Here is a 15655-nt window from a genome sequence, read left to right on the forward strand (position 1 = left end):
GAGGGATTTACAGAAAATGCTATATAAGCTCTGTGATGTAAACAACTGATTGTGCCCTACCTTAAATAGAAGGCAGAGATATGATACACTCTGCTTCAGCATAAATGGCTTTTAAAAATAACTAAATAAAAGTTACATTTTAAACAATAAATCAATTAAGAGTGCCCCAGAAGAAAAAGGCATGGGAAACAGACCTGAACTCCCCCCTATCAGGCGAGGAATGGATAGAGATTTGGGACAACGCTGCCTCCAGCTCTATTTGTGTTAAATAAAAGAGAATATGTATAAAATACTTCACAGTTGGTATTATGTCCCTACTAGATTAAGCAGGATGTATGTTGGTGCCTCTGATAGATGTTGGAGAGGTAGTGATGCTGAAGGCTCTTTTCTCCACATCTGGTGGTCCTGCCGCAAGCTAATCACCCTCTGGAAAGAGGTCATAGCATTCACATCAAATTTGCTAAGTACTTCTATTCCATATGATCCCAAATAGATCTTGCTCCCTCTGAACCTGCCTACACTATCCATGTGCGGAGAGTCGAGTGCACATTGCTCCGGCTGCCCGTCACTCCAGGGAGACACGTCACAACGCAACCTGGAAGTGAATGACGCGGCTGTAGCAGCAGTGTGGGGACACTGCGGGCGTGCTACTCACAGTGCAGACACGGCTAACGGCAGCTATTGGAGACTACAGGTAAGGGTATAGTGCACCACCAGGGGTATATGGGACGCCAGCCCCTGGTGCCATTCGTACGCCTTACAGTACCCTTTGACTCATCCTCCCTGTATTACAGCCCACTCTCCCTGACACCTCACAGACTTTACCCATCTCTGTGCATTTCCCACCACAGAGTGCACTTCTACATACCCATCCATACCCAACTGCAGGTATTACCAGTCAGCAGCAGACACAGCTGAAGCTTGTGAGATCTGCATGCACTGGACCACCTCACCAAACTGGTTTTCCTGAATATTAATTTCTTCTGTGATTTCCTTAAAAAAAAATCATGGCAAATACATGCCCATGATTGTATATATGTGTTTGCATTCCCAATAAATGTATTTTACTATAACATTCAGTAGACTATCTCAATCTGTCTATAAAAGTTCAGGGGTTTATCCTTTACATCCAACACCAGAGAAGGTGAGCGCAAGGCTATCCCCTTATTTATCATACGTATAGGAGTGTGGACACACTCTAGCTCAGCAGCCCCTTCGTCCACTGTGGTATCTAGAGCGCGGGCATACCAACACCTATCTTGACACTATCCAGGCATCAAAATAATTTATTGCGACATGTGATCTCAGACACTACCTGGCAAATTGCAGTAGATTGGAAAAAAGCTGACTCACCATCCCTACAATCTATTATATCTCGTATGAGGCATGTTTACCGCATGGAATTCATGACTAGCATTATAAACAAATCCTCTAAATCCTTCCATAAAACTTGGAACCCATGGTTGACCACTCAACAAATCTCCTCCCCCTTCCACATGTAACGGCTAACAAAACGACTAAGGCCCCTTTTACAATACATTATATTATATCTTCTATAATAATTTCTTATGAATTTTTAATTTTGCAATACCATCGACTAAGGCTCACGATGGGAGCTTCTACCCCCCCCCCTTCTTATTCTCCTCGCTTCTTTCCCTACTCCTTTTCCCTCCCTCTCTTTCTCTTTTCTCTTTCTTCTTCTCTAACCCTGTTCTCCCTCTTGCTCATCTCTTCTATTTTCCTATTAGTCCAAATATTGGACAACGTTGTAGACTTTCTTAGTTCTATAGTTTTGATAATTTACTACCTAATGCCTCACTTCATATTCTAAAATCGGATACAATATTTGACAGAACTCCACTGTTCTTGGATTCATGTTCTATGTTGTTAATGATTTGATAAGCTAATTCACCTCAACTGGACAGACGCCTGTATTTTCCAATGTATCCAATAAACATACCTTTTAAAAAATAAAATAAAAATAAAAAGAGTGCCCCAGAAGAGACGTTATCAGTCTTCTTCCAGCCTCTCTTTAGCTGGATTCCCCCATCGTTGTAGTTTTGAGTTTTCTGAACTCGTACTGGGAGCACCACCAACCATGTTATCAAATAGACCGTTTTTATTTCAAATAATGTTGGGTATATAAATATTTTGGCAATCATTTTATTTCTGTGCGGATTTAAACAAAAACCTTATGTACTGTATTGTATATTACTGGTCATACCAGTAACAATATGCCAATTCAATTCAGTCTTTTTTTTGTCGTTTACTGTTATTCTCATTCAAGTAACAACATATTATATGGCATTGACATTGTATCATGTAGGTGGTCTGGAAAACATGGACTGTTGGGTTTTCCTTCAACGGTGGGTTTGGCCACCCCCAATATATTGTAATACAAAAGCCATAAATCATGAACGGTTGTAGCTATACAAGTTACCTGCTATTGCTCAGTTCTGCAGGACAGTCCAGGAATGCAGCAATCTGTCTCTCTAAATACGAGTCGAGATTTTCCTCCGGATCGGGGCTATTAAAGATCTCTTGTACTAATGGGCTAAGCACAATAGCCTCATAATTGCCTTCCAAAAGCAACTGTAGCAAGGATGTGATTTCTGTAAAAGATAAAATAAAAAGCATAGCTTTAGTCATCAAGTGATACTGTATGTGCTATTCTGTCATCCAAGACTGTTTACATATAATCAGTGCACAGAAGCTGCAGACCTACACCCATCCATCCATCCAGACACTGGGCCAGATGTACTAAGCTTCAAAAGTGATAAAATGGAGAGTGAAAAACAGCCAGCCCATAAGGAGTCACCGCCTCCTTATCCATTGTTCACGTATATATATTATATGGGCTTGACAACTTTTTTAAAATCTAGGAGCCAGTATGAAATTGTAGGAGCCAGACAAACTAAGGGTGTCCATACACAGTGCGATGCGCTACAGCATGCTGCACATACTTTTTGTACTGTGCGATGCACATGGTACAAAAAGTGGGCCCATTTATCATATAATATTTGCAGCTATATCCCCAAAAATGGGTTAGCCTCAAATATTAAGTATCACTCAAATGTATCAGGAGGGAACACAGCAGGAATCTCCGATTCCTGCTGCGATCCCTCCTGACCTGGCGCCAGCAGCATCTCGCATAGGTTTCTAGGGAATGCAATGCTGCCCAATGTTTCAAACCCAGGTCTCTGGGCTGCCGCATGCCCTCTTGCATCTTAGTGTCGCCCTTTGCCATCTGCATCCTAGTGTTCCCCGTGCCCTCTTGCGGCTTACTCTCACCCATGCCCTCTTGTGTACTAGTGTTGCCCATGTCCCTTTATGTCACCTGTGCCCTATTGTGTTCTATTGTTACCCACACACTTGTGTGTTTTTGAGCAAGTGTAGTACATGCTCTCTTGCATCCTATTTATAGCCAAAGCCCTGTCGTGTGTCTTCGTGCCGCCTGTGGCCCCTAGTGCCCTAGTGTCGCCTGTGGCCCCTAGTGCCCTAGTGTCGCTTGTGGCCCCTAGTGCCCTAGTGTCGCCTGTGGCCCCTTGTGCCCTAGTGTCGCCTGTGACCCCTTGTGCCCTAGTGTCGCCTGTGACCCCTTGTGCCCTAGTGTCGCCTGTGACCCCTTGTGCCCTAGTGTCGCCTGTGACCCCTTGTGCCCTAGTGTCGCCTGTGACCCCTTGTGCCCTAGTGTCGCCTGTGACCCCTTGTGTCCAGATCCCGGGCTGGAAGCCGTGCAGCCCCCCGCTCATCCAGCAGCAAGGAGCACTGCTGGGGGCTGAATAGTGCCCCGGATGAGCGGAGGTGTTCTGGCAGGGGATGGTGGGGGCGCTTGCTAAGCCCCCGTATAAGCAGTAGCCACTGCCTACCTTGCTGTACAGGCTCAGGTTCAGGTAGCCAGAGAGCGTGGGGAGCGGCGGCTCTGCAGGGACTTAGTGTCTGGCGTCTGCATCAGGATGGTGCAGGACAGGGAAGGAAGGACACGGGCAGAGGTGAGACTTGTTAGGCAGTGAATGAATTAACAAATTGCTGCCTGTGGTGATTGGTTGGGGCGGCACTAAGGATTTTTATTGGCTGTTGCAGTGCTTCCTGCAGGACCCGCTTAATTTAAAAAATGGGGTTCCTCACTGCTTTATAGCAAGCATTTTGCAATCACTGCAGTAGTGTTCCCTCTAGGATTTTTTTGGGCCTGAGCGGGCACCCCTTCTCCATTACTGTGCTAGCATTCCACCCCTCCCCCCAATCTAGGACGGGCATTTATTTCCCACACCTACTAACCATTAATGCACAGGCATTTCCCAACCAATAACTTACAGAAGGGTGGGGGTGGGGGAGATTGCGGCCTGGTTGATACCTGGAAGCAGGGCTGGTAACAGAAAACTTAGAGTCCACTACCTTGATAGATATCTCTGGAACCCCCCAACCCACTATGCTGGAACTTAAATTGGAAGTGCCCCCTTTCACACATACACACACACACATAGACATGTGCACAGTATCTCTGGCCTGGGCATAGGTTGGCTGAGGCTCACCTTGTAGACAGAGACTTCAGAGTGTAGAAGGAGAAGCAGGGCCAGGCAGCACAGTCACACATGAAAAACAGGGAGCCGGGGTCAGCCAGATCCAGGCGCACCACCTGCCTGTCAGCGCAGGGGAGGGGGGTGAATGGAGCTTACACCCTGCTCTGAGAGTTTAGCAGCGTGTCAGCCAGTGGTACTAGCCGCATCCAGCCGCGCTGAAGGAGGGGAATGCAGGAGTTTACACGCTGCTCTGTTTAGCAGTGTGTCACTCAGTGCTACCAGCCGCGTCCCGCCCCCCTGCCACGCTGACCTCTAATGAGAGCGGTTGTCACCACAGCCGTGACGGCCGCATCCCACCCTTCCGCCGCTCAGCCTATCAGCGACAGGGGCGCATAAATAAAGGGAAAAACGGGTTTGCGGCACCCCGCACAAACAACCTAGCAGGAACGCTACACTGCCGGGGGTCAGGCAGCGCTGGTGATAGTCTGCCAACGACTATATTCTGCTTCCTCCCTGTAAAAAAATCTGCTCGCCAGTAGCAGAATCTGGTCGCCGTGGCGACCTGGCCTCCGGGATTTGTTGAGCCCTGATTATATATATATATATATATATATATATATATACAGTTGCCGGCGGCGGCACTCCAACAATAAATAACCACACTAGAGGCGATGCAAGTTCAAGCCTTGAACTTGCATCGCCTCTGGTGTGGTTATTTATTGTTGGAGTGCCGCCGCCGGCAACTGTATGTAGAGCAAGCCCTTGCTGCTCACGGAAGGCACCCTGGTCCACTGACCTGGCTTACATCACTACCACGGCGCATCAGTCCGAGTGCCGCCTTGAGGATTCTATATATATATATATATATATATATATATATATATATATATATATATATATATATATATATATATATATAGCCAGGGGGCTCCGCACTCACATCCAAAAGTCAGGACCATATACGGGGTGCACAGCAAAGGTCATCCAGTCCGGATAGCCAATTATAATCCAAAGTGCTTAATAAAAAGCGAGGGCACTCACCATAGCAGCAAAAGTCAGCCAATTTTAATAGTCACACATAGTACTATGTGTGACTTAAAATTGGCTGACTTTTGCTGCTATGGTGAGTGCCCTCGCTTTTTATTAAGCACTTTGGATTATATATATATATATATATATATATATATATATTGTGTAGTACAAGATCGCACTCCATCCATCTTAATGCAACTCCCAGGGTGTCATCCAGAATTCCCAGGGTGTCATCCAGGTCCATGCTGTGCCTTACCATTGGATGCCTATGTTGTTCTACTCCTGATGAAGGTCCCTAGATGGACTGAAACGATACGTAACGTTGAGTATATCATGTTACTTTATTCTTGATGAGCTATCTAATACACAGCTGATTTTATCTTGCATTTAAAAAAACCTGGAGAGTGCGTCCTTTTTTTCGTATGTATATATATATATATAACAAAGATACCCAGCGCAAAGTCCTTAATGTTTTCTCAGGTATAAGTCCACATCAAGTCCCAAATGTGTGCAGTCTTTCTCTGGGATCGTGCCAATGATCCAGCGGGGAAAACTTGCAAAAGGAATAGAGAAGACGCACCAATGAGCAGAATGTAACAATACTTAACTTATGTAACAAGGCTCACATACATTGGGGTTAAAAATCGTATGCTTGCCAGCCAGATAGTTTATCACCGTCACAGCCTGGACATCAGTGTGAAAGAACCGCCACCACTCAGCTGCCGCCGTCAAGCCGCAGACCAGGGAACAGCACACACAGAGTCGGAAGGATCGCCGGCTGGATCGCAGGTGGAAGCAGGACGTCTCCATGTCGGACCAAGAGGAAGCCACGCCCAATGCGTTTCGTCACACTGTAGGACTTCGTCAGGGGGTGTGGTTACATGAGGTGAGTATCGGGTATTTATACCCACCTTCTCTTTACAGGTGTTAGCTATCTCTGTATTATATATATATGTATTTTATTGTATGATGTTATTTTTGATGTATGTATTTTCTGTCTTTGTAAACATGTGGCACTTTGATTGTATATGAGATTATGCTGCTAATTAAGTGATACTGATCACAGATAGCTAACACCTGTAAAGAGAAGGTGGGTATAAATACCCGATACTCACCTACAGTGTGACGAAACGCGTTGGGCGTGGCTTCCTCTTGTTCCCTGGTCTGCGGCTTGACGGCGGCAGCTGAGTGGTGGCGGTTCTTTCACACTGATGTCCGGGCTGTGACGGTGATAAACTATCTGGCTGGCAAGCTTAAGATTTTTAACCCCAATGTATGTGAGCTTTGTTACATAAGTAAAGTATTGTTACATTCTGCTCATTGGTGCGTCTTCTCTATTCCTTTTGCATATATATATATATATATATATATATATATATATATAAATAATGTAGGGCTTAGGGCGGCACTCTCTGGTTTTCTAATAGAAATCAAACTCCTGGACACATGTAAATTCCGTTCAACGTTTCAATCCTTTCGGATTTTTATCCCCGAAACGTTGCCGAATAAAGACTGGAACTCATGCCCTTATTCTAGTTCACTCTGACAAAATATTTCTTAGATGGACAAAACCATGTGCACTGCAGGTGAGGCAGGTGTAAAACCCCACCCAAATCAAATTCTCTCTGCACAAGTAACACCTGCCTCACCTGCAGAAATAGTGGGGGAAATTTACTAAAGGAAATTTGTAAAAAATAGGTGTATTCGTATCCAGAAATACACTTTTTTTTTACATTTACTATCCCGAAAATACGGCAATTCGTATTCGTATTGATAGCACATCAATACGAATACAAATTGCCATATTTTCGGGATAGTAAATGTAAAAAAAAAGTGTATTTCTGGATACAAATACACCTATTTTTTACAAATTTCCTTTAGTAAATTTCCCCCAGTGTGTCAGAAAGAGTGAACTAGAATAAGGGCCTCAGTCCCTGCTGGAGCCTACTGAAAAATAGCCGTGTGTGTGTGTGTGTGTATGTGTATGTGTGTATATATATATATATATATATATATTCCAATTGTACTGCACAACGCTTTCCTTAGTTATGTCTGTGCCCGGTTAGTACATTATAAGTATTTACTTCCTTAAAGCACTGAATCTGTGTTTGGACTCCCAGAGGTGCACATCTTGTTATTATATTTGGGGCAAATAAAGACTCCCTATCCGACTGATGACAGTGATTAAATTTCACTGTTTCCAGTTCAACAATTAGCGCATTATCGATTCATCAGTCATTCACTGCAAAAAATTATTACGAATTTCACTATTTGGGATTGCAGCTCTTAAATATTGCAGCTTATATGAGACACCTTTGAGAAAATATATGCACAATTCTGCATCATAAACACAATGTTTCCAATGCCCCTGATGAAGTCACTCATCTGACGAAACGCATTGGGCCCGATAAATCATTGGAAAACAAATTTGATGAAATTTTATATATGTTTTTATTTTGCATATTGCAATGCCTATAGAGCAGCGGTGGCCAACCCGCGGCTCGCGAGCCGCATGCGGCTCGCCACGCTGAAATTTGTGGCTCTCATCGGGGTTTTGAATTTGGCGCCAATTCGGCTGCCAATTCAAAACGCTGCATCGGCAGCCAATAGGAAACGGCCGCGGCGAGGCAATCAGCGCTCGCCGCGCCGTTTCCGCCCCGCCCCCGGCGTCTGACATCAGACGCCAGCGGGAGGGCGAGATGTCTCCATGCCGGCGGAGCGCAGGAGCGCTCCTGAAGAGGCGAGAAGCCGCCGGAGGACTGCGCAGAAGACGGCGGCGGGGAGAACAGTTCCGGCGCCGCTGAAGAGGCCAGAAGACGCCGGGATCAAGACAAGATCTCCGGCGCCTTCTGGAAGAACAAAGAAGATGGCTCCCGGAGAGGCCAGCGGGGGTGGGAAGCAAAAGAGCTAACAAAGCTCCCCCCAGCGGCCTCTCCCAACACCAGGTAGGGGCCTTTGGTCTCCTACCCCCCTTCCGGCCTGTGGGCGCATTAGTCGGGCCTTCTTGGCCCGTGGCTCATTTGTTTGTTGGGCCCTCCTGGCCCTCTAGGTGGGGCTTTTAGTTAGGAAGCTGGGCCCTCCAGCATAGGTGTTGCACTGTGGGCAACACCTGTGCTGGAGGGCCCAGCTTCCTAATTGTGGGGGCATATGATGTTTGGCACTGTGGGGGGCATATGATGTTTGGCACTGTGGGGGGCATATGATGTTTGGCACTGTGGGGGGCATATGATGTTTGGCACTGTGGGGGGCATATGATGTTTGGCACTGTGGGGGGCATATGATGTTTGGCACTGTGGGGGGCATATGATGTTTGGCACTGTGGGGGGCATATGAGGTTTGGCACTGTGGGGGGCATATCTGGCACTAGGGGCATAAAGTTTTGTCATGTGGCCACTCCCCTTGTGTCATATGACCACGTCCCTGGCCACTCCCCCGATCACACCCCTTTTTGGCTCTTTGGCTTGACCAACGATATTTTTCGGCTCTTTGCCTCTGACCGGTTGGCCACCCCTGCTATAGAGCGTTCTTTTTATTAAAAATGATTTCAGTTCAAAATTTGTATCAATTGTTTACAGCGCACTCTGTATTTTTTCTTTTTTTGCATTCCTAAACCCTTTAGGTCCAGGGATCTCTCAGGGGTGCTGCTGTTAAATCCCCCTACTTTGAGTGCAGTTGAGGTTTTCTTTTTTCTGTGTATGTATGTATGTATGTATGTATATATATATAGGCTATAACTAACATTAATATTAAACTATTACTATTGAATTCCTCATTTCTGACATCAAATCAGAGTGCAGGGAAATGAGAGCAAACAATATTGCTGGTACTCATGATAGATTGACTCTAGGTCAATAATCATAAGGTCGACCACTATTGGTAATTATTGGTCGACAGTCCAAAGGTCAACAGGGTCCAAAGGTCAACAGCCAAAGGGTCGACATGCATATTTGAACAAAATTTTGAGCCAACATGTGCCGACAGGCGGTATTTCATTCCCTACCATTCACTGCGGCAGGGAGGTAGAATATAATAGCGAGCCCGTAGCTTGGCGAGCCATGCGAGGGGACGCGGCACACTAGACAGTGTCCATACAGACCTATGTCCACATAGACACCCAAAAAAGATATATGAAAAACTCATGTTGACCTTTTCCATGTTGAAGTTTGACCCGGTCGACCATATGACTGTAGACCTAGACATTGTAGCTCTAATATAACATAACCAATACGGCTAGCTTATTTCTTCATACTACACTACACCCCTCAGAGGGTAAATCTCACTAAGTCCCGAAGGGTAAATCTCACTAAGCCCTAGCAGACAACTGGGTAATGAAGAACATATTTATCCTATAATATTGCAAAAAGAAAACCAGTAATATTAATCAGCTTCTGTCTGGTTCATATTCACTCTAAAAAGGATAGTTTATAATGACATGACTGTCTCCAGGGTCAGTTCAGAAAATATAACATTATGACAAACTCAAGAGCCCTGGAATAATGTGTAACCATAATTCACATATACCTGCCTGACCGCAGCTTGGGTTGTGTGCCTTGAAAAATAGCACTATAAAAAGAAATGTCTTGAAGCCATTTAGAATAATGATGAAGAGCAGTTTTATCTGAAATGTGACTATGGATCACAAGTTTTACTGCAGCTACTTAGAACTGGACGCTGTAAATATATATTTTTAAATAATTGCTAATTCCATTGCTCATTGTAATATGATTAATCAACTCTTTAGACTGGACATTGGTTTAATCTCCCTGTCCAACCCATCTGTGACAATACAGCAGTCTTTCAGTGAAGAACTGAGAGGTAGATTTAGGAAGCTCGGTGAAGTGATAAAGTGTCTGGTTTTTATCACCGGCCAATCAGCTCCTACCTTTTATTTTTCAAACCAAGCCATTAACCTCACAGTAAAGGTGCATACACACGTACAGATTTTCTATCTGATCTATCTGGTGGGAACAAAAACCTGGAAATGTATGGGAGCATATGACAATCAAAAATTTCCACCCAAATTCAGGAAAACAGAAAATATATGCTTTGATAAATTTGTTATATCAGAATGAATTAAACAATATGTTTGACTAATCACTGTCTGTTTTCATGCGTTTGGGAACAATTTTTTGATTGTCAGTTGCTCCCATACATTTCCAGGTTTTTGTTCCCACCAGATAGATCAGACAGAAAATCTGTACGTGTGTATGCACCTTTAGGAGCTGATTGGCCGGTGATAAAAACCAGACACTTTATCACTTCCCCGAGCTTAATAAATCTACCCCTGAAACCCTTGCTCCACTAGAGCTCTGCCCATCTACCAGTGTGTATAACAGTGAGTACAGCTGTATCGGCTTCACTGTCAATTAAACCACTGCACTGGTTAAGTAACTGTTTTTTGGACTGCTTGTAAAAGGCATCCGCTGGGGTGTACAGAACTCCCATACATCCTTCAAGTCTGTACAAACACTTCCAACATATATGTTAAACAACTTATCTAAATCTTTCTGTAAACATTATAACATTGAGCTGTGTTAATGCTGCTGCATAGCAGTGTCATCAACAAATACAAACAACTAAAAGTGTAGGTCATATTAAAATTCATTTAAAAAAATGGATGCTGTACAACAATTGTTAGAATGTTACTAAACCCCATTACTGGGTGGAATGTTGTGCCTTACTAGAATGTTCCCAAATGGGTGTGACTGCTGTATATTCCCCTTTAAGTAAAGAGCACACAATGTATAATACCAGTGACCAAGACTATTTGGCTCCTTATTTGGTATTGTATAACTTATGACTCTAAACCACAGGTTCTCAAAGTCGGTCCTCAGGACCGCACACAGTGCATGTTTTGCAGGTCTCCTCACAGAATCAAGTGAAATAATTTGCTTCACCTGTAGATATTTTAAAATGTGTCAGTCCGTAATGAGCGCACCTGTCGAGTGACCTGGAAAATGTGAACTGTGTGAGATCCTGAGGACCGAGTTTGAGAACCACTGTTTTGATTATATATGAATAGCCGCTTATGTTCCTGTCCTAACTTTGGTTTTGGTGCTACCACTTCCACATTAGATTGAAAAGCTGTTCTATTAGCTAGGATTATGTACAGTAGAGCTCTCCGTTGAGCTGATTATTCTTTAGCTTACAACACGAAGAACTAATACAAATAAAAAAAAACATAAAACCAATATCTGTTTCTGTTGCTGGAACCACTCCATTAATTATTATTTTTGTGGGGATAACTCAATAGAGAAGCACGTTTCTACTTGCCTTTTAATGTGTGTGTGTGTGTGTGTGTGTGTGTGTGTATATAAATATACATACATATATAATATTGGTTTGACTGACAATTACACCAACAGGGTAACAGGATAATAACCTTTTAATTAATATGCATATTTTAATATGGAGTTGGTCCCCCCTTTTGCAGTTATAACACCTTCCACTCTTCTTGGAAGGCTTTCTACAAGAGAATTTGTGTGCATTCATTCTGACCATTTACAAGGTCAGACAATGATGTTGGATAAGGCCTGGCTCGCAATCTCCATTACAATTCATTCCAAAGGTGCTCAATGGCGTTGAGGCCTCTGTGCGGGTCAATTAAGTTCTTCCATACGAAACTCAAAATGTGGGCCAGATGCACCAAGATTCAAAAAGTGATAAAGCGAAGAGAAATAAACAACTAGCCAATCAGCTCCAACTTCCTGGTTAGAGACTAGGTTTGAAAAATGACAAGCTGATTGGCTAGATTTTATCACTCTCCGCTTTATCACTTTTTGAAGCTTGGTGCATCTGGCCCCATGTCGTTAATGTTTGCTTTGTGCACTGGGTACAGTCATGTTCGAATAGGAAATGGCCTTCCCCAAACCTTTGCCACTACGCTGGAAGCATAGCATTGTACAAAAGGGGTTATTCTGGTTCACACGCAAAGGCAAATTATCTCTCTAATGGACAAAACCATGTACACTGCAGGTGGGACTGATGTAACGTGTTAGATTTGGGTGAATTATTTTGTTTCTGTGCAGGGTAAATACTGGCTGCTTTATTTTTACACTGCAATATATATATATATATATATATCAGTTTGAAGTACACCACCACCCAAATCTAACTATCTCTGCACAGTGCATATGGTTTGGTCCATTAGAGAGTGAATTTGACTTTGCAAATGAACCAGAATAACCCCCAAAATGTATTGGTATGGTGAGGAATAAAGATTGCCCTTAACTAGAGATAAAGGGCCTTGCCAAAACCCTGAAAAACAGCCCCATACTATTATACCTCCTCCACCAAACTTCACAATTGGCATTAGGTAGTCAGGCAGGTAACATTCTGCAGACTCGCCCATTTCACTGCCAAACAGAGGAGCATGATTCGTCACTCCACATTTCATGCATTTTGACCTATTTCATGTGTCAACCTAAATTCTGTTGACCCTATGACCCATACCCCCGCTGCCAGTGAACAGAACGACTGTCCATGAAGTATCTGTATTACTTCCAGCTTTAGGTTATATAAATAAATTACTGCTTAACCTTGTTTTATTAGCAAGATAAAGAAAGGCTTTCAGTGGTGTTAACGAGGCATGTTTAATGAATGCAGAGGATTGTCAAATTAGTCAGCGTGAGAGAGATTTGCTATATTTATCTCCGTTCCTGGTCAAAGGTCATATATATATTTAGCTCATTTTATTTTACAACAATTGTTTTGATTTAAAAAAAATGAGGTAACTTCAGGACTCTGCTGTGCTGTCACATTATACTGGACCTGCACACGCTTCATAGCCTTGAATGTGCAACCAAGCATTTCCCATGCTTAAAAAGAAACTTGGAGAAACATGGACAGTCCTGTTATGTCTTTTGTTAGAGGAAAATAGCTCCTTAAAATAATTAAAATGAGAAGTCCAACAAAGATATCGCACATATAAATGTAATTAATTGAAAATAACGGATATAGGCAATGTTGATCAGATTAATCAACTGGAGCCACCTCAGCAGTCCATTCGAATGTATACGATCCCTGCCCATTATAAGGAGAGAGAAAAAAAAAGCACCACATTTATGACATAAGCCTGGGCATCAGCACCCTTGTGCTAGCCATGAGCCTGGGCATCGGCACCCTTGTGCTAGCCACGAGCCTGGCATCCTTGTACTATCCACAAGTCAGGCATCCTTGCACTAGTCATTAGGTGGGACTCTCAAACATATTACTTCTGTTTTAATTTGCGCCAACAAATGGCATAATTTTATCTCAAAATGCTCCAAAGTGCTTGTGGAGTAGGACTGTGGGGATGCAGTGTAAATCCCGGCGGTCGGGATCCCGGCGTTCAGAATCCCGACGCTGGAATCCCGACCGCTGAAATCCCGACACGACACCCCCGGAGGGAGAATAAATTATGGCGACTGCAGTGAGCCCGCAAGGGTGGGGCGATCCACGTCCCCCCCTTGTTGGGATTTCGGCGGTCGGGATTCCAGCGTCAGGATTCTGAACGCCGGGATCCCGAACGTCGGGATTTAATACTGAATCCGGACTGTGTCAGTAAAATGTTTCCAGACACCTCGATCAAATATTGATGAGGCTGCCCCCTTCAAGCCACCTTTCCACACATCTCGGACAAGTGTTTGTTCAGAACTAGAGGACCAGATTAACTCCATAACTCTTCCCTGGACCCCAAAATATTATCCCCTTCCCTTTTCCACCCCCACCATATGACTAGTTGTCATCGGTCAGCTAATGGCTAAATGTAAATCCTTTCTCCCCTACTCATTGCTGTATTAAACAGAGTATGGTACTATGATCAATTATAATTAAATAATAACAATTTAAAATAACTTGTCAAAATCATTCTCTAACACGTGGATGCCATGGGCTGCATTCCACAAAGTCTCTCTGCCACTTTCTTCTGCCCTAGTTCCCCTGTCTGTCACACAAGGGCAACTCCCCTTCTCTATTTTTCCCTTCCCTCTGACCCTACCCCTTTAAAATGGATACAAAAAAACACTTGGCCTCTGATCTTTTAGATTGTTATGCAGTTATTTTGCATCAATTGTCTATTGTGCTTATTTCAACTTTGTAGGTTACTCTTCATGTTTTAAAATGTTTCTTCTCCTATTCCTTTGTGGAAATGGATGGACTAAGGTCAAAAAGATTTGTAATGCAGCCTTCCATGCCGCTGCACTGATGTCTAAAAGTAATTTCCTACAACCATTGGTAATTTTCAACACTTGGAATAATGCAAAGTATTGCCCATCTACCAGAAAATATATAGAAAGTATTTTAAATCTGTTCACTGATCTGCAACTTCCAGAAAATACTAAATCTTTGGCAAGAAACATCTGACAATAATCTATAGAAAAAGATACAAGGGATTAGTTAAGAGCCTTAAATAACACCTCACAGGAGAGTTCCGATAAAGACTGCAAACATTGGTCAGTAATCAATATAATACCCCTTCACCGCAGCAAAACTCCGGGTCTTCGGTGGTGTAAATGGGACACTATTATACAGTTTCACATTTTTTAATTCAAGTAAGAACACCTATCCCTGAGGCTTCATTTAGCCTCAGGGATAGGTGTTCTTACTAGAATTAAAAAATGTGAAACTGTATAATAGTATGAATAGTAGAGATTATTTGTAAAGGCTCAGCAGTTTTCAGTACGTTTTAAATAACCATCATATGCTGCTAATTGTTAGTACATGTAAATGAAACATATTGTGTCAGTTATGTATTATTTGTAAATTTGCATTGGTATTTGTAATTGTGGATATTTGCACTGTGGTATTTACATGTTACTATGGCAACGGCGGGTGACGGGGCACGGCGTACACCGGGCCGCATTCTAATGACATCACAGGGTTGCGTCACGGGTCCCGGCGTCCACGCCGCTGGACAGACGCTGTGTGGTACACATAAAAGGTCAGTCATTTGGTTTTATCACTAGCCTGAGGAAAATACTACTAAGTATTGAAACGTTGCTGTTTGCTGTGTTCTAATAAAAGACACGTTTTTTCAAGGCTGGAGTGCGGCTGAATTTTGGAACGGTGTATTGCTGTCATAACGCCAGCGGATAGCGGGCACCCGCCAAGCAATTTGATTAAGT

The 15655-nt window shown here is 43.4% G+C and overlaps 1 protein-coding gene across 2 annotated transcripts in view; it reads right to left on the bottom strand.

The window, feature by feature from the left end:
- Nucleotides 1-15655, bottom strand: part of TTC27 (tetratricopeptide repeat domain 27) — a 414154-nt gene that overhangs the window by 372581 nt on the left and 25918 nt on the right. For both annotated transcript variants that reach the window (XM_083176116.1, XM_083176115.1), the window contains exon 3: nt 2441-2612. In XM_083176116.1, coding sequence (XP_083032242.1) covers nt 2441-2612 — 172 coding nt within the window. The remainder of the gene's footprint in view (nt 1-2440; nt 2613-15655) is intronic.

The sequence above is a fragment of the Crinia signifera genome, chromosome 3 (genome assembly GCF_055691185.1).
Source record: "Crinia signifera chromosome 3, ASM5569118v1, whole genome shotgun sequence".
NCBI lineage: Eukaryota > Metazoa > Chordata > Amphibia > Anura > Myobatrachidae > Crinia > Crinia signifera.